This window comes from Camarhynchus parvulus, chromosome 2, assembly GCF_901933205.1.
Source record: "Camarhynchus parvulus chromosome 2, STF_HiC, whole genome shotgun sequence".
Lineage (NCBI taxonomy): Eukaryota > Metazoa > Chordata > Aves > Passeriformes > Thraupidae > Camarhynchus > Camarhynchus parvulus.
The window spans coordinates 124856000-124881642 of record NC_044572.1 but is presented as its reverse complement, the minus strand read 5'-3'; the positions used below and the strand labels follow the sequence as shown (position 1 = coordinate 124881642).

The following is a 25643-nucleotide window of genomic DNA, read 5'->3' as shown; positions in this document are numbered from 1 at the left end:
GGCTCTGGAAAATGACCATCCCAAGCAAAGCAAGAAGCAGCATTCTTCACTTAAGTTTTCAGCAGGAATGTTTGTGTTGTCTATGAAGTGAAGGTAGGATTACACATGGCAATGTCAGTTAAAAAAAAAAAGAGAAAAAAATTAATGGGAATTGGAAGAATTAAAAATCTTAGTCTAGTAAAGTTGTATTATCTCCACCATAAAGCTCTGAGACAACTGGTCCATGGGCTTCCTGGTCTAGTGCAGCATGGAAACTGGTCTAACTGCAGGAAGGAGTTTCAAGTTCTTCAACACTTTTCTGAGATCTTCTGCAAGATATTAGTAACAGAGTGACAGTGTGCTACTCAAATTTACCAAGGGCATATTTTTTTCCTTACACCTACTACCTATTGATGGCATGACAGGACTGCAAAAGCATGAGTTAATGTCAGCCTCTGACTTAAAGAATTAGTGGCAGAATCAGTGAGATTTACTTTGAGAATTCCCATGCAGAAAACATTCTGTCAGTTCTGCTTGTGCTAACTACAGGTGTGGTTAATTAGTGACTGAAAACTTTCTTTTGCATATCTGATGGCATCATTGCTTCCAGCCTTCCTGATGGATTTTCCTGTAGAGAGGCAGGATGCTGTCTCCAGGGAGATCTTGTGAATAGAGTGCTCAACAGAAGGGTTGCAATTTATTATGCCAATCTTTTTGTTTTCTGAAGCAGAGACAACTCCATTTGTATGAAGTTTGCTCTGCTGTCTTACTTGGTTTACCATCTCACTTAATGGTAATTTTCATTCTCACATGTATTAATATATTCCTATTAACCCTTCTTTATTTGTACTCATATTCTTCACAGTTGTCCTTATTGAAAGTGAGGTATTAATTTAGACTGTGGACTTGCATCTTCACTTCATCAGTTTGCAGCACAAATTGCATTTCTTTCTTCTCCATCCTCCTGTTTTACAGAAAATTTTCCATCTACTATGTATTTTTTTTCCAAATAATGATCTAGTGGAAGGTGTCCCCATCCATGGAAGGTGTTCCAGCACGGGGGCTGGAACTAGATGGTCTTTAAGGTCCAGCTCAGGCCTAGGATTCCGCAAGTGTTTTGCTCATTTAAGTTCATGGACATTCTTGCAAGTATTGTGCTATTCAGTCCAAACATAGTTGAAATTTTCGATAATAGCAATACTCTGTTGGTGTTTATTTTCCCAGTAATATCACAAGTTCTCCATCTGTATTCAAATCTGTTGATGTGTTTTAATGAACACAAAACTCTGCAGTTTTTCTGTCTCTCCCTCACAAATAACCCTGAATATATTGCACTTTTTTGCAAACCGACTTGTACAGCAGCCGTAAACTGAAAAGAAGATGCTTTAAAAAATACGTTTTTCAAAAGAAATATTGAGTCTGATTTGCTCTCTAATTCACCATTGATTGTACATTAACCTTTTGGGGGAGTGAGGAATTTTACAAAAAGTTCTATGAAATTCTTGGGAGTGAGGAATCTTATAAAATGTTTTATTAAATTCTTGGGCTTGGAAATAAAATAATTCCCAAATACATGTTTTGTGCTCCAGTATTGACAAAGATAAATGCCAGAATTCATTGAGATAGAAGGCAGATAGACAAGGTAGAACACACATCATACAACTGCTCCCTTTGCTGAGACATGGGACAAAATGCCTCAGGAAGAAATAGATACTGTTCTATTTTGTCCAATTCCCTGACAATATGAATGTTCTTCACCACTGATTACTCAGCAGAAAAACATCAGCAAGGACATCCAAGAGCATCTTTCTTTGACATACAGAAAAAAAAAGATACATGTTCATTTCATTTTGTAGTCTACTACAAAAATGAACATATATTATGAATAAGAATACGAAAATTATTATAAAAAATGCAGCATCATAGCTGTTTGTACACGAGTGCCATACCAGGAATTCACAGTTCAGTTACAAATTTACACATGACTGAAAGATGGGGATACCTGTTTCAGTTAGTAAAGAAAAGCTTTGAAACTACAGGAATAAGTTTTTAATTTATCTAGTAATTGCTCTTATGAGGTGTGGGAAACTGGGCAAGTTTTTGTCAAAACCTCATCTGTGGTAATCAATGTGAATCACTTGGCTGCCCTGCTGTAATTATTATATACATTATGGGCACGAAATTCATAAGGATTTTTACTGGATTTGTTTGTTTGTTTTCTCTAAGATACATGGGGCAGCAGGATTAGAATCCACATATTCTGATTTTGTCACCAAGGTAATCAATGCTGACCTACACTATTCATCAAAGGAAGAAAGGCAATGGAACAAAACTGTGTGCACCTTATTCTTCAAGGGAAAAAAGCTTTAAAGCATATTTTCAGTGAGGCTGATGCTTTTGTGTAATAATAGTTTGAAGAGATAATGGCATCAGAGGAGATGCATGAGGAAGCAACATAAATTTCAGACTGTATTTTCCTTTTTACCTACATACAAACCAAATGTTTGTTGTTGGAACCAAAACCACTATTTCTGTAGTTCATAAACTTCTGCCTATTCTACCTTTAAAAAGCAGTGGACGAAACATGCAAACCAAGCAAAGTGCACTCATTGTCTGCTTTGCAGGCAATTATTCTTTAACAAGTTTGTGTGCTTCAAAAGTATAAACTAATCAGGAATTTTCAGAATTATGTAACATTTCAGCTAACTGATTGATGTGCTTCTTGTCCTAAACTCCAACAGCTAAAAAGTACTAAAAATGTCTGTTCCCCTTGGATTACAAGCATATATATCAAAGAAAGGAGCAGCAAGGTTTTCTACTAAGTTTTTGCTACTTTCAGTCATCACTTAGCATAAAAACAGCAAACAATTTTCTTTTTTATGTAAGTCAATTTATTGATTCTCTCAAGACATAAAAGCAGTTATTGCAAGTGCAGACAACTAATCTTTTTTTATTGCCTCAATAACAAGAGATTAAAACATCACAGTCAATGGCTTTTAGGTTGAAAGGCTCAAACCCTTGTCTCAGTTGTGTTAAAATTTTCTCATCATCAAGATCAACTGCATATGGATGTAAGAAGATATTTTGCACATAAGACATAGTACAGTAGAAAAAAATTGTTGCTTATGAGCTTTCTGTAGTAACTTTTTTATGTGTTGAGAAGATTTACAGGTTCAAGAGTTTAAAGAAGATCTAAGGGACTCCTGAAATCAATACCCTTGCAAGTGCTGCACTCATAATATCAAAAGCTGATCTTCTGTTAAAATTAAGCCAGTGCCAAAACATTTGTAAACAGGATTCAATCAATACTTTAGCTTCTACTCACATGAACTTAGTTTTTAAAAAGAAACTGCTTTATACTAAGCAAAATACGATCCTAATAAACTAAAATACTAACTTGCAATGGGAATTTAGTATTCCTTAGAACAATTCTAAATGAATAAAAAGGATCAAAATCTGCCCTCAGTTTATTTTCTGAGTTCTCACTGAATTGTACTGGCAATAACAGCAGAATTTGTCCAGTTCTGCCCATTCATTACTTCCCTGTTGGAGCACCCTTTTTCTAATAAAGTGAAAGTGAAATAATTAAGAAGAACTAGGAAATGCCTATTCCAGTCATTTGTAGTCTGGTTTTTTTCAGACTTTGACATATCCCTTACAAATGCTGCTGTGAACATGTTTGTGGCAACATTTCCAGAAGAACGCCCACTGCTACCTACAGTACCATTCCTATGAGTTACAGGAACACAGAGAACCCAGAAGCTGCCTGTGCAGTGGGATTTATGCACCACCTTTGACCATCCAATCTCCTCTATGTTCAATACTGAATAATCACCTGGGTGTTGAATATAATGTAGATCTTTATTTACATGATCTCTGTGTGGGTTCAACCTAGATGATACTTGTACACTGAAATGATGAAGTGTACATGATGAAGGACTGGGGAAGTTGGTATAGATGTTTCTGTCTGCCAGTGATTCCTTGCTTGGATCATATTTGAAAGCTGATGTGTCTCCCCACAAAGAAACTGAGCCAAAGAGAATCCATTTATATTCTCCAGCTACAGAGTCAAATAAACAAACACTTAGGTGACTTAATCTGGATTTTTCCCAAATGACACATATGAGTCATCCAGAAAGATCCTTTCCATATGCAACAAAATCCCTAACAGGCAAAACTACTAAGGTGTCAAATATAGAAAGCAGGCAGAGCATTAAAAATCCATCATTCTGGGAGATAACATAGAGCAGCAGAAGAAAGGCACTTCTCCCTCAACAGTACTAAAGCTGGTATACTAAATACAAGGCAATATGACACCAGCAGGACTCTACACTGGGTGAGTGAAGTAACAGCAGCAGCGAAAGAAGAAAAGATCAACAATGGCAGGAGCAGGATATGCTGAAGACAGCAAATGCTGAAATGACAGCAAGGTCTCTTTTCTTCTTCACACAGAAACTGAGTATGCCTGATTTTACCCTCAAACCACTAATCTAATCTTGGATAAAAATCTATGAACGAGACAGGGAAGGGAAAACGTGGTATGTTAAAAGGGTACTTATTCTTTGGATGTCTCTGAGGGTGGGGTGTCTGAGCAAGATCACAGTGTAGAGATAGGCATTTCCCTCCTGTTCATCTACCATTACTTCTGCTTTCCTGAACTACTGGTTCATTTTTTTGCCTTACTATATTGCCTTTGAAGTTAATTTTAAATATTGAAACTGAGCCTATTTTTCTTACAAGACTACAAGGCAGAGAAGTGACCATAAATGCTGAGGCATTTTTGGTCAAGAATCATTACTTCTCACATTTGCTTATTATATTTAGTATTTGCATACAGTATTCTTCTGCTTTTAAAAACAGATTTACTTTTACTACTCAGAATTTCAAACTGAGAAACACAGACTTGGATCCAGAGGAAAAGCAGTAGACAGCAAAAAACTAACTACACTTTCGTGATGTAGGAATTTTCTCACTCAGGTTCAGCAGAGTGAAACTTGAGATTTCACTTGAACGAGGCTCTCACTATCCTACCCTTCAGGGGCTGTGGTGGGCGCCAGTTGTCAACAAGAGGGCTCACAGGTTCATTCTCAGAGTTCTTGGAAAGGCTACGGAGCTTTGCCATCTGCAAGGAAGAAAAATTCAAGTGTCCATGTGGAAGCACTGTGGACCTTACTGCCTAGGACAAACTCTAAGATGAAAAAGGAATTTTCTTGAGTAGTCACAAGCACACAATGACAATGATAGTCACTAACAATGCTGAGATTACTGATAAAGATTGCTGCAGCCCAGGAGCTTGCACTTTTTCTGTGGATCTTCACACTCTTCATCCACAGAACAGGTCATCATCTGACCCTTGCCTTTTTTTGCATTTTTCTGTGATTCACACCCACAGTGTGGAAAAAGAATAGGGCCTGCTCCCAGCTGGAGCAGGCAATTACCCACAAGGCAATTACCTTGTGAAAATACATCTATCTGTGAAGGAGGATCCAGACCTATGTCAGTGCAAGGCAGTGATAAAAAAAGCTGGTGCAGAAGTTTGTGTTTTGATCTATAAGGCAGAGATACGCCAACTGGATTATTTAGTTGAATAATGAAATCAGCACTCAGCTGCTGTTATTCAAATTAGCCTAATTTCAGTGTTGATAATTGTTGTTAATTGTTACCCTTTCATCCAAATTCAAAATAAATCTATTTTGAAGACAGCCATTTCAGTAGAAAACATATACCCTTGTGTTGCTGAAGCAGAAAGTGGTATAAATAGCCGAAATTTTTGACACAAGAACTAAAAACATTACCTTATCCAGACAGGCATTTTTTTTTCCTCTGCAAATGCAAGTGGTACATTATTTTGTATGAATGTTCAGGTTTGTAGGTTGTAGGTTTTTTGATCTTGTTCACTCACAGCTTTTAAGAAGTCAAGGTCTGGACCAGCAATTTCTTAAACCAGGAAAGGAGCAAAATATTAGTCTCACTTCCCATTTAATTGTAAAGCACGTCGAATGAACTGAGGCTTCCGTGATGGCTGAATTTTGTGGCTCAGGGGCACTTCTGCCTTAGCAGATTTTCTGGATCCCAAGAACACCACTGCTGAGGCTGTTCCAGGAAGTGTCCTGCAAGAGCACCTGATTCTCAGGGTCAGTTTCACAGCCTATTTCAACAGTCCATTCTGCAGGCAGTTTCTCACTGTCCACAGCTAAAGCTTCCCCTATTAAAAAGTGCAAGGTAACACAGGGCTTGCAAATCATCACCCTGGCATACTGAGACACTGCTGAGGACTGGAAAAGGAGCAGCAGAACTGGCTGGAGTTTACCTGGTCTGAGCTGACTTCAATTGGCTCCCGCAGGAGAATCCAAGTGATGCACTCCTCACAAGGGGGTGTGGTGAATGAACCATGGTAGGTCCAGTAGTCACGAGATTTGGGGAAAAGAATTGAAGGATCAAAGTGCAGGAAAGGAGCCTCCTTCCCCTTTAGGAAACAAAAAAATTCTCTGCAGTAACCCTAGAGATCTGCATCTTAAAAGCCATCAGTATCTACGTTATTATAAAGGAAGCAATTAAATACCAAGATTCATGCAAGAAATCAATCTCCCTTTCTCTTGTTAAGCACTTTTCCAGCAATTAATAATTACTGACATTTTGATTACATTCATAAATTAAAAGAAGTTACAAAGTGAATTGTGTTGGATTAAAGCAAACTAATTTTTACAATTTCTATTCTGGAATTATCAAAATTGTGTTTTATTTTGGGCCATTGGGATAAAAGTTAAAGCCTGTGGCATTGCTGGAACTGTTACCCTTTATATCCAACAGGATAGTGGCCAGGCATTTATCCCAGATTCATTACAGTCTCCTCTTCTGTCTGGAGGAATTTAAATCTGCACCTCTCTCCTCCCAAGATTTTGCTCTAATTATATATTCATGGTGACACTCTCAGTCTTTTTGTTGGTGCTATTACACTTAGTAAAAAAATTTAATATTTCTTGTAAGAGTACTGGTTCCTAAATATCTTACAATTCAAGGTGATTACCACCAGACAAGGGAGAAAGCAGGCATCAGACAACATTTCCTGCTAAGTCTGCCACCAAATAGGATTGTAACTCCACAGGACTGTGATGAGTATTCCTTGTTTCCTCTGGGCAATAAAAATTAACCAAGGAAATGCAGTTCATTTCTCTATTGATATTTTGAATACAGTTCTAGGAAGAAAGACATTCCTATTTCCTTCGTCTATCATGGAGAATCTTCTCTAGATTATAAAAAAGTGAGTGGCAGAAGCTGAAATTGTTTCCATGCATAATTGCACAAATTAAAAGTAGAAAGAGTGACTCCAATTGTATCCTTCTGAAAGGATTATGCTGTAAGCTTAATATGAATTTGCAAATAAATTCACAAAATTGTGCTTTTTCAGTAAATACAGTACAGTGACCAATTCCTCTGCCTGTAATTCATCAGAGCAATTGAAACTGCATGTGTGATAAATACACCAGCAATACTACCCATTAATCTTTCTGAAAAATAAGTAATCTTGGGGAAATGTCTGTGATGACAGAAAAAAAGGATACAATATGTGGTTCTTTGCATATGCACTTATCTTCCTCTGCTTTACTTCAACTGTTGCTTTCTCTAGAACTGCTACATGTAAATGGCCAAAAAATTATATAGTCATTATGAGAGAAAGCCATAAAAAGAGATACCATTGACACATCGAGGTGGGGGCATGGATAGGGTGAAAAAAATAACCTTCAGTTGCCTCAGCAGAAACAACTTAATTGCCTTTGAAGACTGAGTTGAAAAAATAAAATTAATATGACTGTTACAAAGGAGAGAAGAGCTGTCAGGCTCAGACTTGCACATCGATGGCAGTACACACATACATGCATTAAATGCAAGGAATTCTGGCAAATTTGTAAGAAAATGCCAACAAATTTGGTGATCTGGTAGCATGTTCAAGGTGAAATAAAAAAAAAAAAAAAACAACAACTTTTAGCATTATTAGAATCACAAAATTTATAATGAAGTAGAATTGCTAAAGTATAACTAGAGATTAAGTTTATTGTAAATGATAATGCTAAGTGTCAATAGATGCAGTATTGCAGTTCTCTGCAAATAATACCCCTCATCAGCTGTATCCATGCAATAGGTATGGATTGATGCCTTAGATCATTATTTTAGCTGAAAAACAGTTTGGAATATATTTGTAATGCTATTTGTGCTAGTATCATAGGAAGAGAGAACATAGGACTGGTGCAGAAACTGCACCATGTAGTTCCTTTTATAAATACAGTTCCTTCTTAAAACTAGTAACATTTTTAATCTCCCTTACACTGACTGGGAGCCTGCTCCATAATTGCTACTAGTTTCTTCTCATTTGATGCTAACTAAATTTCTGACTCCACTATGTGCATTTTTTTTGGCCAGTGTTGTCTTCAAATTCAAAAAGCTTTTAATTTCTTCTTGGTATTGGCCCAGTGGCATATTTTTTACAGAGCAGTACCAATAAGACTATCAACTATGTATGCAAGGATTGATAAAAAAATCGTCTTCAACAGGAATACTTGCAGAAGTGAGGAGTTAAATATTTAATTAAGCAAAAGAAAGTATCTTGCCCCACAGTAAAATGTATCATCTCTGATGCTATGGTTTGTTATCAAAACTATGCCAAAATATGAATCTGATCTACTGATTCCTGCTTCTGTGGCTTTCCAGCTTCATTATATTGTTTTGATACCTTAGTCTTAATATTTTCAATTTCTTCAAGAATTCTCTTCATCTCTGGTTTGGGGGTTTGCCCAACCTGTAATGCAAAGCACAAATACTGTATGTTTTTCATGTTCCACAGTATTTGAAATAATTTCAGCACATCCCATCTGCCACATTAGGCAACAGCAGTCTCAGAGAATCCTGTAGGGACTGACAGAAAATTATGTGTGTTCAGAGACCACCCAAAATAACAGACTCCAGTAGCTGGCTTTGAAATTTGGACATGTGTTGAAGGACACTACAAGGCATCACGCCTGTCTGAGGAATGGACTGCACACTCAGTGTCACTACCCAGGGCTTAGCCCTTGGCTCCTGCATCAAAAGCAACCCACAGCCACTGTGGGACGTCTGAGCACTTGGCAAAGTCTTGATGGCCTGAAGGGCTGTAGTTCCTGCAGACACTTCATTCTGCAGCACACACACATTCAGATCAGACTTGATGTAAGACATGTGATGAATTCATGTCTAGATGACCTCAAGCTATAAGGTAAAGGGGTAACTTTATTGCTTGTGTTCATGACATTTAGCACTTCCAAAAGCTTTGACATCCCAGAAGAGTGAAGGCAGTATGAGTAAGATGTACAGTTATTGCCATGTCTTGTTCCAAAATAGATTAGCTTCAATTTCTCAGAAGATAATTCAATCCTGTTTTAGTAGTATCCCAAAACCCAGTAATGGAAAATGACAAATTCAGAGAAAAACAACCGCTCTGTCATCAAAGAGCAAGAAGGAAACAGGGGAAGAGGGCCAGAGAAGACAATTATACTACTTACTTTTCTAGATCTTTTAGCTGACCTTATCATGGTTAATAGGAATATAGTGGTGTGCTTTTTAAGTCATGTTTGAAAACATAAAACTTTAGCCTAAAATAGACCAAAAGCAATGACAAAAGAATTGAAGGATGTAGTCATAGGGGAGAATCTGGACAGGTGCTGACCTTCAATTTCGACTAACCACAAGAGAAAAGGTCAAGTTGGCTCACAGTGTAATAGAATTAAAACAACGCTGCATCTAGTCTGTCCAGGGACACTGTAGCAAAATTAATTACATCCACTTGCTCTTGCTTTTAAGAGGCCACTTACTAGAGATAAAACAATAAAAGGACACCTCTTCCCTGATGGTGTCTTCAAGCAGAAATGCCCACCTGCAGCTGAAAGGACTGAAGTTTCTGTACTTTATCACTATTAGGCTGTGCGCCTGTTAGCATTTCTCAATGTCCTAGACCACATGTAGATCTGATACAAGGATTACTTTCTTTCTGTTGAGTTCATAAAAAAATCAATCTGAAAATACTGGTACAGTATTATTTTGTTTAAAATTTTCTGTATTTCAAGGTTAGAATTTTGAGTGGCCTTATGTTACCATCAATTCTTTCTTTTTGGAGTAGCTTAATTGAACTTATTTTGATTCCCAGCTTGTGTGGGAATCAATGAGAGACCAGAGAAGGGAATCAGTCAACATAACCTTGCTGACAGGCAGATCCAACACCTGCTAGCAGCCAAAAGACACAAAAGATGAGAGGAAAGACTCAGCCTATGCAGTTTCTCCTCTTCACCCAGTGCACACCACGGGAAAAGGCTGCAGTGCAGGAAAAACAATGTAACATTTCCCCTGGTGCTAGAGAAAGAAGAAAAATACAAAAAATTACAAAGAGTGAATATTTGCTACTTACTTTCAGAAAAATTCCCACAACAGCTACGCCATCAGGTTGTTTTAAAGCTCCAGCAAAATTACCGTGTTTTGGGTTCCAGTGCACCATATGTAACTAAAATCATAATTAAAAATCAGTTAACTGAAAATCAACTAAACCTCAATTTTAAATACAAGAAATTGTCAACAGCACAATCTTCACTTTAAATTAAATTAAGAAAATATTCTGATACACAGTAAGTAAAGGAATGGATGTGAAAAAGAAAACTCTATGTATTTCTTACTGCTGTTCCCATGCTTTTATATGCTTATGCTTTCCATAAAGCATTGCTTTGCATCTAATGTAAGCATAGAACAAAGAAAATTGAGTTTACCGCATAATATCAGACAATGCAACTGTAAATAGTTTAATCCAAGCACATGACATGCACACATGCAGTGCATAAAACACCTACTGACATGCACTTCATCTCAAGTACATTTTTAGATCTTCAGGTTATGCAGATGTCAGCTCAGGGATTTACACTGGGTTGTATGTAATGCATATGTTATTGGTTTGTACCTCTTACTACCCTCAGCACATTGTCCTGGAAGGGAGTGGGGATATAATCTGACATTTCTTTCTCATATCTAGTGTGGGATATAATGTGACTTTTTTTTCATATCTCCTTTCAAAAATGATGTATTTTCAGGATATATTTCAAATTTTTCAAAAATTTTGAAAAATATTTTCAAAAATATTTCAAAAAATTCCTGTCCAGAAAATCTCTAGCTCATGCATAAAGCTACAAATGCTGCAACCAGCAGTGTGCAATTTCAGATTAAGGAGCGTTGGAACACAGTCATAAAGGGGGAAAAGAAAGTATTTTTTAAAAAGTTTATTTAAAATAACAAAAAAAAAAATTGTCTTGAGTATGAATGAATCTATTGTTCTCTGTTTCTTTTCTCTTGAGGATAAGGATTTTAAAGGTAAGAATAAATCTGGAGCAACCATATATCTTTGGTTGCAATGTAGCTAAAGTACATATATTGCAGGCTTTCTTCTCCCATCAATGAGTACTGCTAACAAAAGTAACATAAAAAGTCTGTGCTTGAACTAGCCAAGAAATAGTTTGAGGAAGCAGATTTTTTCTCTTTAGCTGACCAGAGAAAGCAGAATACCAGCAAAGATTAGCTATGGTTAAGAAACGGGAAAAAAATCCTAAGCCATCATCCACAGTCCTCTCTGCAATGTCTGTGCACATTGACCCTGAAAATATCTGCCTCAGTTTTGCCCTGTGAGAGGTGGGCAAAGATTCTCCAAGCTCTGGGCCTTAAGAGTGTAGCTGGAAGGCAGGAAAACATTACTGCAAGATTTTTGTGGGTGTAGGTATGTATTTTGAGCCTATTCTCAAATAAGGTAGAGGAGGGAGGCAGCCTTTGCTAGCAATTCTCTACCCTCAATAGGTAATTCATTTACATTTAAGACCTGAAAAAGTCTTCGGGGGTCTAAAGCATTCATGAATTTTAACAAACTAGGACAACAGCCCTGCAGTGGTTTACATGAAAAAATTAAAAACAAAATAAACAAAACCCAAACATTATATTTTCTCTGGTTCCTGAAAATAAACCAGCTATTTTAAAGCAGAGATGTTCAGAAACTAAAACATGCTCTGAATCAGTTTTAAGATGGATCTGATTTTGAATGTCAGTTTATAAAATGTGCTTTTAGTGAGTTTTTCTATTTTTTTTTTTACTAACTTTTTAAACTCAAGCTATACCAGAAAGGACTAAAAGCCGAAAAAAATCTTCAGCAGCTCTTCCTATTTGGAAATAACAGATTGCTTTGTCGCAAATATTTTGAAACATTGTAAGATAGCAGCAAAAAACTCTGGCGTGAAGAAATCCATGTTAGCAGATACTTGCAGGGATACATTTGTTGGCAGATGCGACTTTATCCCACTGCGTGTTAAGCAGTATCCACGAGTTTCACACAGGCGCGGAAAAATCAGTAGCTAAATACTTCCAAGAGGGAGCATGGTTAATGTGTTCAGATGCAAAACCAGTCAAATTCCGGCACGGAACGCCGCTGCTAAGAGCCCGTCCTACCTCTGCCGCATACTTGACGCCGTCGATGACGTGCTCGGATCCGTGCTGGTCGCAGGAGCCCCAGTGCAGGTGCAGCTGGCGCAGGCGGTAGGCGCCGCTCAGCGGGCCCCCCCTCAGCACTGCAATGGGGACCCGGCAGTGTCAGCCCCCGCCACCGCCACCACCCCGCGGGGACACGCCGCGGGTCCCCTCCTGCAGGCAGCCCACCGCCAGGCGCCCGCGCCGCTCGCCCGTTTACATGGCTGCGGCTAAATTGTGTAATCGGGAGTTCTGTTTGATGGGAGAACTGTGGAGGGTGCTGTGAGTCAAACCCCAGCTGCCCAACCTTCCCTTTTCTCCTGGCGAGTGGACGCACTACAGTTCCTGATATGGAGAGAGAAGGGGGGTGTTCACATGTGATTCTTGTCAAGAAAGGGTCTTTTTAAAAAAGATTGGTGTTAAGGCTGTTAAATTAACCACAAGGTGCTTCAAAAAGTATCTGCAGTCCATGATTGGCATACCTTTTATGGGTCACCTTGTGCTGCCCAAGGTATATACATTAAAGCCTTCTAATAAATACCTACTTTATTCTTTAGCTCCGTGTAGTCTCTGTTCTAGGTCAGCCTTCGCAAGGCATCAACACAGCTAAACAATGGTTACAGATAGCTGTTTCTAAAAAACATATTAAAATTTTAAAATTATCTATTTCTTGGAAGTGAGGGAAGACAAAGTTTAGGTCAAGTGAGTTAGAAAATTGTTCTTGAGCCACCAACAAGGGAAACTAAGAAGCTGTTACTTCTGCTGTGCTTGGCCAAATAATGCTGACCATGCATCAGTCTGACAGTTGACATCAGCTCTGACTTTCAAAACATCACACCTGCTCTTTCAGCCTGGAGATTCTTTTGAGCAGTGACCGCTTAGAGGATAAGCTCTCAAATGTATTTTTCATTCATCACCTAAGGTTGGAATGAGTCGTGTTTCCTTACACAGAAAGCTGATAATGTAGTTCACAACTGCAGAAGGCCTTGTTCAAATAGCATTCAAGTTTGAACTTCTACCAATAGCTTTGAAGTCCAAAGTTAACACTGAAATCCTCTTTTGCCCAATGGTCTCAAATGAATTCTTGATATCCTACAAGTTGGAATACCTACACAGAGCAAAAGGTTTAACTTTGCAGTTTCACTTTTTAGTTGGTAGGTGTCACAACCATCAAGAGGAGGGACAGAAGAAAAGCACTGTTGAGACTTAAGCATGTAGTTCCTCTTACTTCTTTACTTTGTTCATGCATAAATAATCATAACTCAGTATAGTATTGAGTACTATTGAGTAAAACTTCTGTAGAAGCCTTCAATGGAAAAATATTTATGTTCATATTATTATTATTTCACCTTCAAATATAGGACAAAAAAGGCATAGAATCTAAGGCCCAACTCCTCAAAAGGATTTGGTTGCCATTTTACACTGGAATCAGTGGCATTTGATTCTGATCAGACATGTGCCTATGAAACAATTGAGTCCTAAATTACTGTCCAGCAACCTGCAGAAAGCAAGGGCAGCCAGGAGTGACTGCACACACTGAAAGAACAGAAGTGATTGGGAGGGGAGAGACAGGGAGGAAGTGTAAGGAAGGTGATTTAGAGGAAGCGCTGTACCAAGGGCTGCATTTGGTTTGGCCACATTGGATGCAGACAACTTCTTGAGCAGCCTAAAACATTTCAGCCTCAAGAAGCTGTAAAGAAGATAGAACAGAACCACCATATGAAAATGTTCATTACCAATTTCCTTCCCATGCTTTCACTGATGGCATTCATTTTATGCAGAGCTTTTGGAAGAGCATTCTGGCTTTTAAACAGAACTTGTCTCAAGGGCAGGTAGTGATAGAGCAAGGAAGAATGTCTTCAAACGGAAAGGGAGTATAGTTACATTGGATATTAGGAAGAAATTTTTTACTGTGAGTTTGATGAGGCACTGGAACAGGTTGCATGAAGAAGCTGTGGATGCTCCATCCCTGGAAATGTTCAAGGCCAAGCTGGATGCATCTTTAGGAACCTGGTCTAGTGGAAGGTGGTGATGAGGGTATGGTTGGAACTAGATGATCATTAAGGTCACTTCCAATCTCAACTATTCTGGGTTTCTATGGTAATAAAAGTGCAATTTGAGACCACTGTGTAGAAACTGTGCTAGCGAATACTAAAGGACCATAAAAATACATAACTTAGGGACAGTCCTCATTCTAAATAGTTGAGATTCCATCTGAGAGACATGGAATAATAACAAGTAGCTGTAATGATAAATAAAGAAATCCAGGAAACAAGGAGCTCATCAAGATAAGCAGAAAAGTCATCTTTCAATGTTCTATGGATATATTTCATTAGTGATATAGCTGACTATGAACAAAATCTCAATACAAGAGCTGTCAAAGCAGAGGCACAGAAATACAAAGGAAAGTAACTGTTTTCTATTAATTAGATTGCTTTCCTTCTTGGTGAAGGACCAATCAATACTGCATGCTTTTGAGATGTCTTTGCATTATATGATATTGTGAATTTATGATTCATTTTGACAGTTGTTACCTATCTGCATCCAGAGCTATACAGATAGAGCTTTGCAATCAAGTCTTGAACAATTTAATTTAGATCTATGAGATCTCTTGCTCTCAATTAAATAACAAAGCCATTTCATAGTTTTCCAGAAACTATAAAATGCTATTTACATAAATGATATTTTCATAACTTTTTCAGGCTCTGAAGTACCTGAAGAATTACCATGCAGAAGAAATTAAGATCACAGTCAGCAGAAATGCATATACAAGTTTTTGGTTTACAAAGTGCCTCAGAGCTTTCTAAATCCCTCTGGGCACCGCTCTTGTCCCTTACACAAACCCTGAAGATGTGGTGTCTCTGTTGAAGAAGGTGATATAGGGAGAAGTCCACCATCCAGCTGAGTCTGTATTTCAGGGGTCCCCCTGCAGCTAACAGCCTTTCTGTCCCCCTTCAGATCCACCAGAATAAACTCCCGGAACACGTTTTTTATGTTCCCAAGTGACTTTTCTTGGCTGGCCTGCACAGGCTGGATACTAGAGGATGCTTTTTGATACCCGGTGCTTTGCAAACCTTGATTCCTAACAACCCTCAAACAAACCGACCTGATCGATCAAAAGTGTCGTCGAAGACGACTCGGCAGGTGCGCCCGTTGTTCAGGATGGTTTTCGCTGCCCCGGGGTCATAGCTGGCGTGCCAGGAGGAGAGAGAGGAGTCGTGCTGCACGTCCTTGCTGTTGATCTCAATGGGCGACTGCTTGTCGCCCTTGGCCAGGGGGTAGTTTTCGTGCCAGCGCTCGGGTCCTGAGGGACAAAGACAAAGAAACGTCGCCCCTGCTGAGCCGGGCTCATGCCGGCCCCGCGGTGGCTCCGCGCCCGCTCACCGTTGTCGCTGTCGTAGCCCCACACGGACTGGGCCATGGTGCCGCCGCCCGCGCCCCGTTCCGCTGCCGCGGTCCCCTCCCTCCGGGCCCGGGGGGCTTTTATAGAGCGCCGCGGCTTCGCGCCCTCCCCGCAGGGCTGGGCAGGGCAGGGCTGGGGGCGGCCGCGGGGCAGAGCCGCGTTGTCCCCCGGGGGAGGCCGAGCGCTGCCGGCGGGACCCCGCGGCTCCCTCCATGCCCGTCCCGCTCAGCCCGGGGACACGGCGTGCCGGCGGGAGCGCCCCGCAGCCCCGGGGCCGTGGCTCCCGGACCGGGTGAGGAGAGGCTGCCTGGAGCGCCCAGCGGCTGCTCCAGCGCCCGGAGCGGACGGAGGGAGCTCGATTCTCCCTCCGCGGGCAGCGCCGCGGGCGTGAAGCAGCCCCGGTGTTCCGGACGGGCTCCCAGGGCGGGCAGGCTCCCTCACTGCCGCTTCCCTTCTTTCACAAATGCTCCCATGCAACAGCTCAGACAGGTCCTGTGTCTGCCTGGAAGGATGTCTCACAGCCTGCAAAACCACTGAGCAAAGGGACACTCTGCCAGCCCCAAAGGAGGCCATTGCAGACCATTGGCTCAGGTTTGGGTTTGATGTTGTCCAGTCAGTTCTTCACACAAGGAGCATTACACCGAATATATTTCTCGTGTTAGGCAACTTAGCAGTGGGTATTTTAGTCAGGAGAGCACTTGGTTTTCAGATGATGGGGAGTTAGCAACTGTATGGTTGTGTTAGTTGGCTTTGTCTGCACATCTATTTCGGACACTCAGAGCTTTTCTCTGAAATGCCAGCTTTGATGTGATTTCCCATAGCTTTGTCAGTTCCTGCTAACACTGCTGCAACTCTGTCTACCTTGAGCTAAAAATGCAAACTACATAACTCAAACTAAATACTATTCCAAGATAAATATTTGGGAGTCAGTCAAGAAGCATCACAAACCATGGAGGTGCAGTGAACTTGTTCAAATGCTCCTTATACCTATCAGCACTGTAATGCGACGTGGAAATAAACCTGCAGCTTTGAGAGGTTCTACCCTTTGTGTTGGTGAGGTACAAGAAAAAGGTTGAGAAGCTGCAATATACAGAGCTTAGGACTAACTTAATCCTATTTGATGTCCCAAAACCAGATGGAAGATAAAGTTTCCCCTTCTAGTTGTGCTTTGTAGCTAAGCTAATAAATATCTAAATATGGACTTTCCTCTAAGCATAACTAAAACTGCTTTATTAAATTTGTTTAGTAAATACTTCTTACTCTGAGTATAATCATAAGTAGACAACCTTAGTCCTTTGAGACAAAGGTAGGACAAGGTATCTTACTTAGGTATCTGCATTTGAGAAAATTTCTGTAGTGATGTAGATAGTATTTTTACATAGAGAAGATACATCAAATTGAAACTCAGTGAACCTTAGCAACTTCTACAATATTGTAAGAGGCATCTTTTTACTATCTTTAAAGGAACAGAGATGCGTTCATTATCAAAGTAGCCTTCAAAACATGTAGTTCCTCATATCTTCTTTAGGCAGAATTCAATTAAGAAAATACAAGGCACAATACTTGGGCACAATGGTGTGGAAGAATACATGTTTTGATTTTGAAAGAGAACTTTGGGACAAAAGAAAAAAACATTTTTTTACTCTGTCATCAATCAAATGCATAATGTCACATTTGTTTGAAGGGCAGGCATGCAAAATTGACACCTGTTGCAATTTTAATTCAGAAAGCTTAGACATTAATCCTTTTGAATTGGTTTTTACCTCATCTGCCTAGAGAGAAACACTTGTGAGCTTATAAAATTCTAGTTGGAGCAGCTCGTTTTCTGTCTGTATAAGCAGACAGCTTTAGTGGACATGTTCATGGAAATCTCAGAAAGACTTCTAATCAACTTTATCCACACAAAGAATGCTTATTGGAGCCATTTGTGGAGGTGGGGAACGTGATTTTTATTACACAGAGAAAGATGCAAGTCGGTTCTTCCCCTAGTATTTAAATTCATTTCTCTGTGTGAGAATTTTTACAATCTCCTTTATTAAAGAATCCCATCCAACAGTGAAAGTCTTCATATTTTAGCTTTCCAGTGAGCTGGTCTTGTTGCACCCAGAGGAGCATCTTTTTGTCAGCTTCTGCACATTGTGCCTTCCAGGCAGCAACTTACACACAAGTGACAAACGTTGGTACTTGGAGTCAGCCCCAGGCACTGAGTCATCCCACAGTGTCTCACTGACTGCTTTCTTTTCCTGCTGCTTTCCTCATCAAAGGTAGAGCAAAAAGCAAATGTAGTAGCATTACCTGCCTTAAGAGACAATCAGAATAACATTATTTTTGCATTCCTTAGGATCTACCTTTATTCTTTTCTTTTGATATTGTCTCAGAAATTCATTATCATCTAACTTGTAAAAACCAAGAAATAAACACTTCTGTCATAGAAATGCAATTTTAATTAAGAAAAGTCACAGCTTCAAACATTTAAGAGTGGTATTATCTAGTGCATTCACAACTTTATTGCAGTGATTTCTTTCTATTTTGTAAACTTTAGACATGTAAAAGCTATCAGCCATCTGAAATAGAAAAGGCAAGAGCATAACAAGTTCAATCTATACCATTCATGAAGAAGTTCAGGATTTCAGTAATTGCAGAAATGGTCTTGCCCAAAACTGGCACCCAGTCACAGAATCACTGTTGGGCACCTGATGATAACAGCTTATTCAAAAGATTATCAAAATAAGTGAAACAGGGTGGTACTGTTGGATACCTAACATATAAGGTTCTCTTCATCCAAAAGAAGAGTTTGTACATTTGTTACCTAAATGAAAATTTGAAACAGAGGCTTCAGTACAAATAACATGCTACACCTGTGGAACACCATCTGTTCGATGTGCAGTTCAGATGCTGCATCTGCTTCTGCTAAACAAAAAGCATAATCATGCTTATCTAACTTACAAAAATACCTTGCCTTAAGTCATAGAGACTTTCTTTGTTGAGAATGGAAAGCAGGAATAAGCAGAGTCTGGAAAATGGCTCAGAGCCATGGCTTTACTGAGAGCACACAAAGCATGTACAGGAGAATGATGCATGGAAAAGTGACTGGCAGCAGTTTTGAGCTCTGCCAGCCATGACTGACTTGGCTAATAACTTGAAATAACTAGAAAAACCAAAATACTGCTTCACCTCAGCATGCCAATTTCCAGCTGTCTCCAGGAGCCAGCATGAGAGCTAGGAATGGCTGACTGTGAGGGAACACGCAGAGGTAAATATGCCAGCTGCATGAAATTCAAGAATGTCTCTACTCAAAGCTAAGGTTTTCCAAGTTTCACCATGCTCAGGGATATTTCTCATGGGTGATTTCATGCAAAGGGATTTGCTGGAGCACAGAGTGTGCCCACATTGTGTACACTATTAAATGAGCAAAAGCATTCGCTGAGTGCCTGTGGCCAATCTAAATATAAAATATATTCTACTATATTTAATAGCTTGTGGAAGAAAACAGTACAACAAAAAGGAATCTGATAATACACAGTATGGAAGGGGCAGCAGTGCTTTTTGACATATTGCACATTGCATGCCAGGCAGTGCAAGAAAAGCATGTCACTCAGGGCTTTTGATTGAGGGATGCCATGGTGGCATGCCACAGCCAAAAAGGCAAATTGTCATATGCCTCCACTGACATGCCATGCTATGGAAAACACTGTAGGAATGAATGGAAACCCCTAATGACAGCCAGATCTTGCTGGAAGATCTGCCAAAGGAAAATAAGAAGCATATTGAGCTGGTTTTGCTGGTTTTATACAAAATGATGTTTTTAGCTACATTAACACTTTTATTTGTGTAGCACTTCTAGGCAAATATTAGGCAGACTTTTACAGCATCTGCCCAGTTCAGAAGGTGTGTGACTCAGCAGTCTGCAGTTTGGACTTTAGGAACTTTCCCATCATCCTTCTGTTGTGGTTTAGAACCTGAATTACCATTTGCAAAACTTAATATTTATCTGTGAGATACAATAAACATGAAAATAAGCCAGACTGTAGATTTAGCAAAAGGAATGAAAAGATGAACAGGCTTGCTTTGTAGCAGTCTACTAAAATGAGCCCAGATTGAAGGACAAATACTAGCATTAAAAAAAAAAAAAAGAGTAGATTTATTATTTATTACATACAAATCTGATACAACAAAAGTATAGTGTGTATTTCAGACACCTCTTCCAGATCTGAAAAACTAAACAGATAAACTCTGCAGGAGTATGACTCTCCTCTTGATTCCCATAGGGCTTTTCTTGTATGGCACACACACTGGGCTCTCTACTTTTATATACACTGGCACAGTCTGACTTGAAATAATCCAAGTACAGGAGTCTGACCTGTACAGTTTGCTTTTATAAGGTCCTTATGTGCCTGTTGGAAATTCCAGCAGATTGGCAACTCTTCTATATTGAGGTAGAGTTTTATGTATGACCTTTATCTTGCATGATACTCTGGCAGTAGCATTTGCCTTGGAACAGTCCTAACCAGGCCATAGAAATGGTAACACGGCTGGAGAAGTTCAGAAAAGTTCTATAAGAGGTATCTCAATGAAATATATCATATAATTAATGATGCTCCAAACGAGAAATACTTAATGCATATTTTCCAGTGAGACACATCCTCTTCAAAAAGAACTTTATGAGAAAATCATGTGTTTACAGCCCTTGAAATATGGTCTTTGCAGGCAGAAGAGTTTTCATCTCATAGATATTTTCCAGAAATGATGTGAGATGTGTGTTTCCCAGAGTTTTCAGAAAGTCAGTCCTTCTGAATCCATACAATTTGTGCTCTTTTTAAAGGTCAGAGCATAACATCCCATTTCTATCAATATCTGTGCTTCACTTCAATGGAGTCAACATTTCACTCTGAGACCACAAAGCACCTTTGAAAGAATCATCTGCCGATAGTGAAAAGGTAACTGGATGTGTGTGAGTATAAACATTTTTATGTGCATTGCAAGTGTAAGCAGTATGTAACAAAAAAGGACTCAGTATTAGGAAGCCCATGCTTGTTACACTTATTGAACAGCAGGTATTAGCAGAAGAGAGGGGAAACAAAACTGTAACAAAAAGCCTTTAGTAACCTAGAAACAATATTGGCTGGGAATGTTAATGTTCTTCCCAGAGCAGTGTAAGAAAAGAACAATCTGATTCTACCATGAATTGGCAGAAGAGGATTGAAAGAGTGATATGCAATGATCCTAAGATCTAATCTTTAAAAATCGATCTGGGGATACAATAATAGAGCAGTAACACATTTTGCAGTTGGTAGTGCATTACAGTACATTACAGACAAAATCCTCAGATTCCATCTTCTGCATTCTAAGTCTCATTTATCTGAATTTATACTGATGGATCTTGACGGGCTCCAATGCAATATTCAGCTTTCTCTAATAGAACCACATGCGGGCTTGGGCTATGGATTCTAAAATACATCTCTACTTTAAAGATGCCAGTGCAGCTAGCAGAAATACTGTTTGTCTCACAATTTAGCATGACTCAGCACCGTAGTTTGTCAGTGCAAAAAAAGGTTTTGCTAGTATGTCTTTCACTAGTCCTACCTTTCTGTGTCTTCATGTTCCTCAGTCTCTTTTTAAAAATTTCTCTGTGGTGTCACTCTCCACAAATGCATTGGTTGCTTAATGCATCTTTACATTATGTATTTTGAAAAGAAAAACACAATCCTACTCTTTTCTTTTAATCGCCTGAAGGGAGGCCAAGATTTCATGGCTGGTTTAAGATTGATGCCAGACCTATTTTAAGTGATCCAACCAAACGTTTTCATTCCCATAGTAATTTCAGTGGACTTACTCACATACTCACAGCAGTGCTGAGGTACAGAAAAATGCTTAAAGTATGGGGACAAAGTACTCAGACCTTTTCAGAAGTAAGCTCTTTACTCCTGACCTTAAGGATACTTCAGGTTATCTATAAAAGCAGTCAAATGTAATAGCCCAGTTTGAATATTCTGATTGAGGGGTGGTTTTTTTGTTAGTAAGCCTTTTATGTCATTGTGGAACTGTTCCTCCTAGGCAAGGACAGCATATTTTCCAGCACGTATTCTCCGATCTTCCTAGCTTCCTAACTGTGTGCAAGGATTATTAAGGGCTTTGATATGACAAACTAGAAGTGAATAAGGCAATTATGCTTCATCCTTGTAAGAAAGACAGTGATTACTGCTGCACTTCATACTTTTTTGAAAACACTATCTGCACCATACCAAGGACTCTGAGAGGTGCCCACTGATATTTGCTATTTTACTGCTACTGCAGTAATGGTCATGGCTTATAATCCAACACATAAAGAGTTCAGTAAGAGTGAACAATGAAATTCCTTTTATTATCCTAGCTTGGAACTGCTAACCCAGAGCACACTGGTAGCCATCTGGATCTACAGACTTTGGCCCTCCCAGCAGTGGTGATTGTACATCCTCCCCAGATTGTCATAGGCACAGATCCAGGTCACTGTCATTGGAGAAGAACATGTTTTTGCCTGTGGAAAGTAGTTGAGAATATAAATAATTCTCTTTGGCTCTTCACATTTGCTTGGTGCTGGCTTGATGTCTTTCCCTCAATTCTAGTGATGCCAAGAAACTCTCTATATAGACTTGAAAAATGTTTTTTATTTGCTCAGAACTGAGATCAATGTAATGTTCATGTTCAGGTGCATTCTCTGAAGACATGAATAATGCACCAGTTCAGTACAGCACAACCCAGGTACAAAATGAAACAGACCTCATTCATTAGTAGACCTTACTGGCTAATTTTAATAAATATGCTCTGCTGGAATGGAGAAATAAGGATTAAATATATGATAATGAAGAATCACAGATCAGGAAATGCCTATAAGAAGCCTCAAGCCCATCAATCCTGGCAGCTTGTATAGCCAATCAGCATCTCCCAATTTCTCAAACATCCCACATGGATAGAGGAAAGAATTCCCATCTATTAAAAATACAGATTCCTCCAGGACAGCACAACTGTAATGAAAGGGATATGACAAAAAATGAGAAGCCATTAAATTTAGTCCCATCGCAGACAGTGATGTCCTCTGAGGAGCTGTGGTTGTCAGTCCCTGGCCACTGTTCACATTGCTGTAGCCATGCAGAGAGTACAGCACCCTATTCTCTACCTCACAGGACTATATTAAAGATGAATAATATGATTCTTGCAAACTGTTATTCATCCAAACAGCCACATAAGTGCTAAATGTTAGCTAACTACTCATTACAGGAACATCTTTTTTGAAGGGGTAAATCTGGCCTATTCTGGGTGTCTCCATTGCAGAACATCATCAATCTATTTCATTATTTTCTTGCAGAGTTGTGGTTGGTAAGCAGCATGCTGGATGGAAAAAACAGCAGATCAAGCACCCACAACAACCTGAAATACTTGTCAGTTTGTGTCCCTAAACATTGGTGTTTGTAAAGTTATTTTCACTATTCAGTCTTCTTCCATGTGCTTCTGGCTGAGCATTCCAGCTTTTACCACACGCTTTTTGCAAAGGTTCTCTCAGAAATTACAGCAAAGTATTTTAAGGCATTAGACATGGAACATATTTTTCTAACCTTGCATCACAATACCTTTTCTGAGAGGGGCAATGAACCTAGTGTTTCAATTATAGGTCTTACACACACAATTGGGCAACAAGCCAACAATTTTCATCTGCGTATTCCAAGACCAATACCATTTGTTTAGCTATAAATTTGTTTAGCTATGCATTCAGAGATGCTGAATGCATTGTATTTTTACTTTTCTGAGCTCGTTAAAGGTCTGAGTTTGACAATGTCTTTGAGTATAATAAAATAATAAATTGCAATCTTGTAAAAAACACCAAAAATTATTTATTATGGTAAAATAACCAATAATATACACAAACCACAAGGAAACACAAAGACTTCAATAGCTGGATGCATAGTCCATGAAGTCAAGCAATCCTTAACCAACACAATTTCTGAGAGTTTAAGCAATCTCATGTGGGCTAGCAATGATCTAACCGAGTGTCCTTGTTTCATCATAGACAGACAACACCTTCATTAAGCCCTTCTGGATTTATCAGCTTTGACAGCAGTCTTTTGCTTTTGGCAATATTATGACTTCTCTTTTCTGGGTGGTAGTACACAGACTAATATCTAATGACACTGGCTACTAAACATCCTGTCATATTGAAATACAGACATTCAGGATATGCTTTTCCACAATAGGTTTATATTTTATATAGTCAGTCATGCTTATATACAGATCCCAATGGCAAGAGTGAAGATAAATATGAGCCATTTTGTATTACAAGAGTTCTGCTGGTTTTCAGAAAAATGATACATTGGAAACTGATGTCTTTGCTTTAACAGTCACCACTATAGCTTTTGTGCCTCCGTGAAGGCAAGATATCTTCCTGGTGGAGGAAACCTCCTTATGAATTACAGATAGAAGCTGTATTTTATATCATTCAAACAGAAAATAAACTTAGCACTGACTCAGAAAGACTAAGATTTGCTAGACAGTCAAATATTCAGTGAGTCACTTGCTTCTATGGCATACGAACTGAAGCTTTCACTTCTGGAGTACAATGGGGAGGAAAGAGGTGTTCAATGGACCAGTGATACACTGTAGCAGTGAGAAATTTGTTCTGTATCTGATGAAATGATTGCAAGACCTTCCTCTGCTTCCAAACTGCTGCTGGACAGCTAAGTCATCTAGTACAAAAGCCCAGCCTAACCAAGAATTTAAGCACATGAAGGATTTAAAGTTCATCATCAGATCCTTTGTTTTAGCTGGAGTGCTTATACTTGTACACTTTATAGACACAGTTCAGGTAAATAATATTTTTACTTACTCCAGATATTGGACGTTTTTAAAAATAGCAGTTGTCTGCTTTTAAAGTCACATAAAGCTTTGCATTTGAAGAAACTATGTATTTATTTTAAAAGTTAATGTAACTTGGTCTTGTTACTGAATTAACTTACCAGATGTTCTTTGCTAGTACTGGGGGAGACGTGGGAGAATCAAGCCTGAGCTTCCCTGTTTAGTCTATGGATGTCTCAGCAAGGCACTCTTTGTTCCCTGACATCTCTAGCAGATGGTAGAAACTGCCTGTCCGTTGTAAGACAGCATTAACCATACTTCTGAAAAGCCTTGGCATTGCTCATAGTCCTCCTTCTTCTCTGGTGCTTCCCTCTGTTATCCCTGTGTTGACAGTAAAGGGCAGGACACATTTGCTGGCTCTCTGTGAAAAGAAAGATCTCCCGTGCCCCTTCACTTATTCTCAGTCAGAGTTTGAATCCTTGCATATTTGCAGACTTTGAAAACTTTCTACACACAGAATAAGATTCACACGGAAGAGACACAGCCATTCTTCCTCAAGTTTTTATGTTAACATGTGAATATTTGTAAACAATAAATAAAACAGCTCTGAAATCACTCCTGAGAATACTAAGCTTGCTTTTACAAGACAAAGGATTCTGTTTTTTTCACCAACCCATCTGCCTTCTTCAGAATTTACAGCACAATCTAGAGATTAAAGCATCATCTATAAGCATGTAAATAAAATCGACATAACTTGGTGACATTTCATTGCAATGTGTTTGTTATATATAATAAGTAAACAGTCCTTCAGCAATCGCAGCATCATTAAAGGAAAAGTATGTGTTCCAGAAAGTTTAAAAGATTGCTCTGAAATAATAGAAGACAATACTGTTTGTTTAAGATTTGTTTTTCTTTCTGTACT

At 39.1% G+C, this 25643-nt stretch overlaps 1 protein-coding gene across 1 annotated transcript; it reads right to left on the bottom strand.

The window, feature by feature from the left end:
* Positions 1-4981: 4981 nt before the first annotated feature.
* LOC115917660 (carbonic anhydrase 3-like) lies at positions 4982-15995 on the bottom strand. Its single transcript, XM_030971872.1, has 7 exons — positions 15880-15995; positions 15602-15799; positions 12478-12596; positions 10412-10504; positions 8708-8773; positions 6290-6445; positions 4982-5101 (listed from the first exon to the last, which is right to left on the bottom strand). Exons 1-7 carry the CDS (start codon positions 15914-15916, stop codon positions 4982-4984), a joined length of 789 nt encoding a protein of 262 aa, XP_030827732.1. The 5' UTR covers positions 15917-15995.
* Between the last annotated feature and the right edge of the window lie 9648 nt (positions 15996-25643).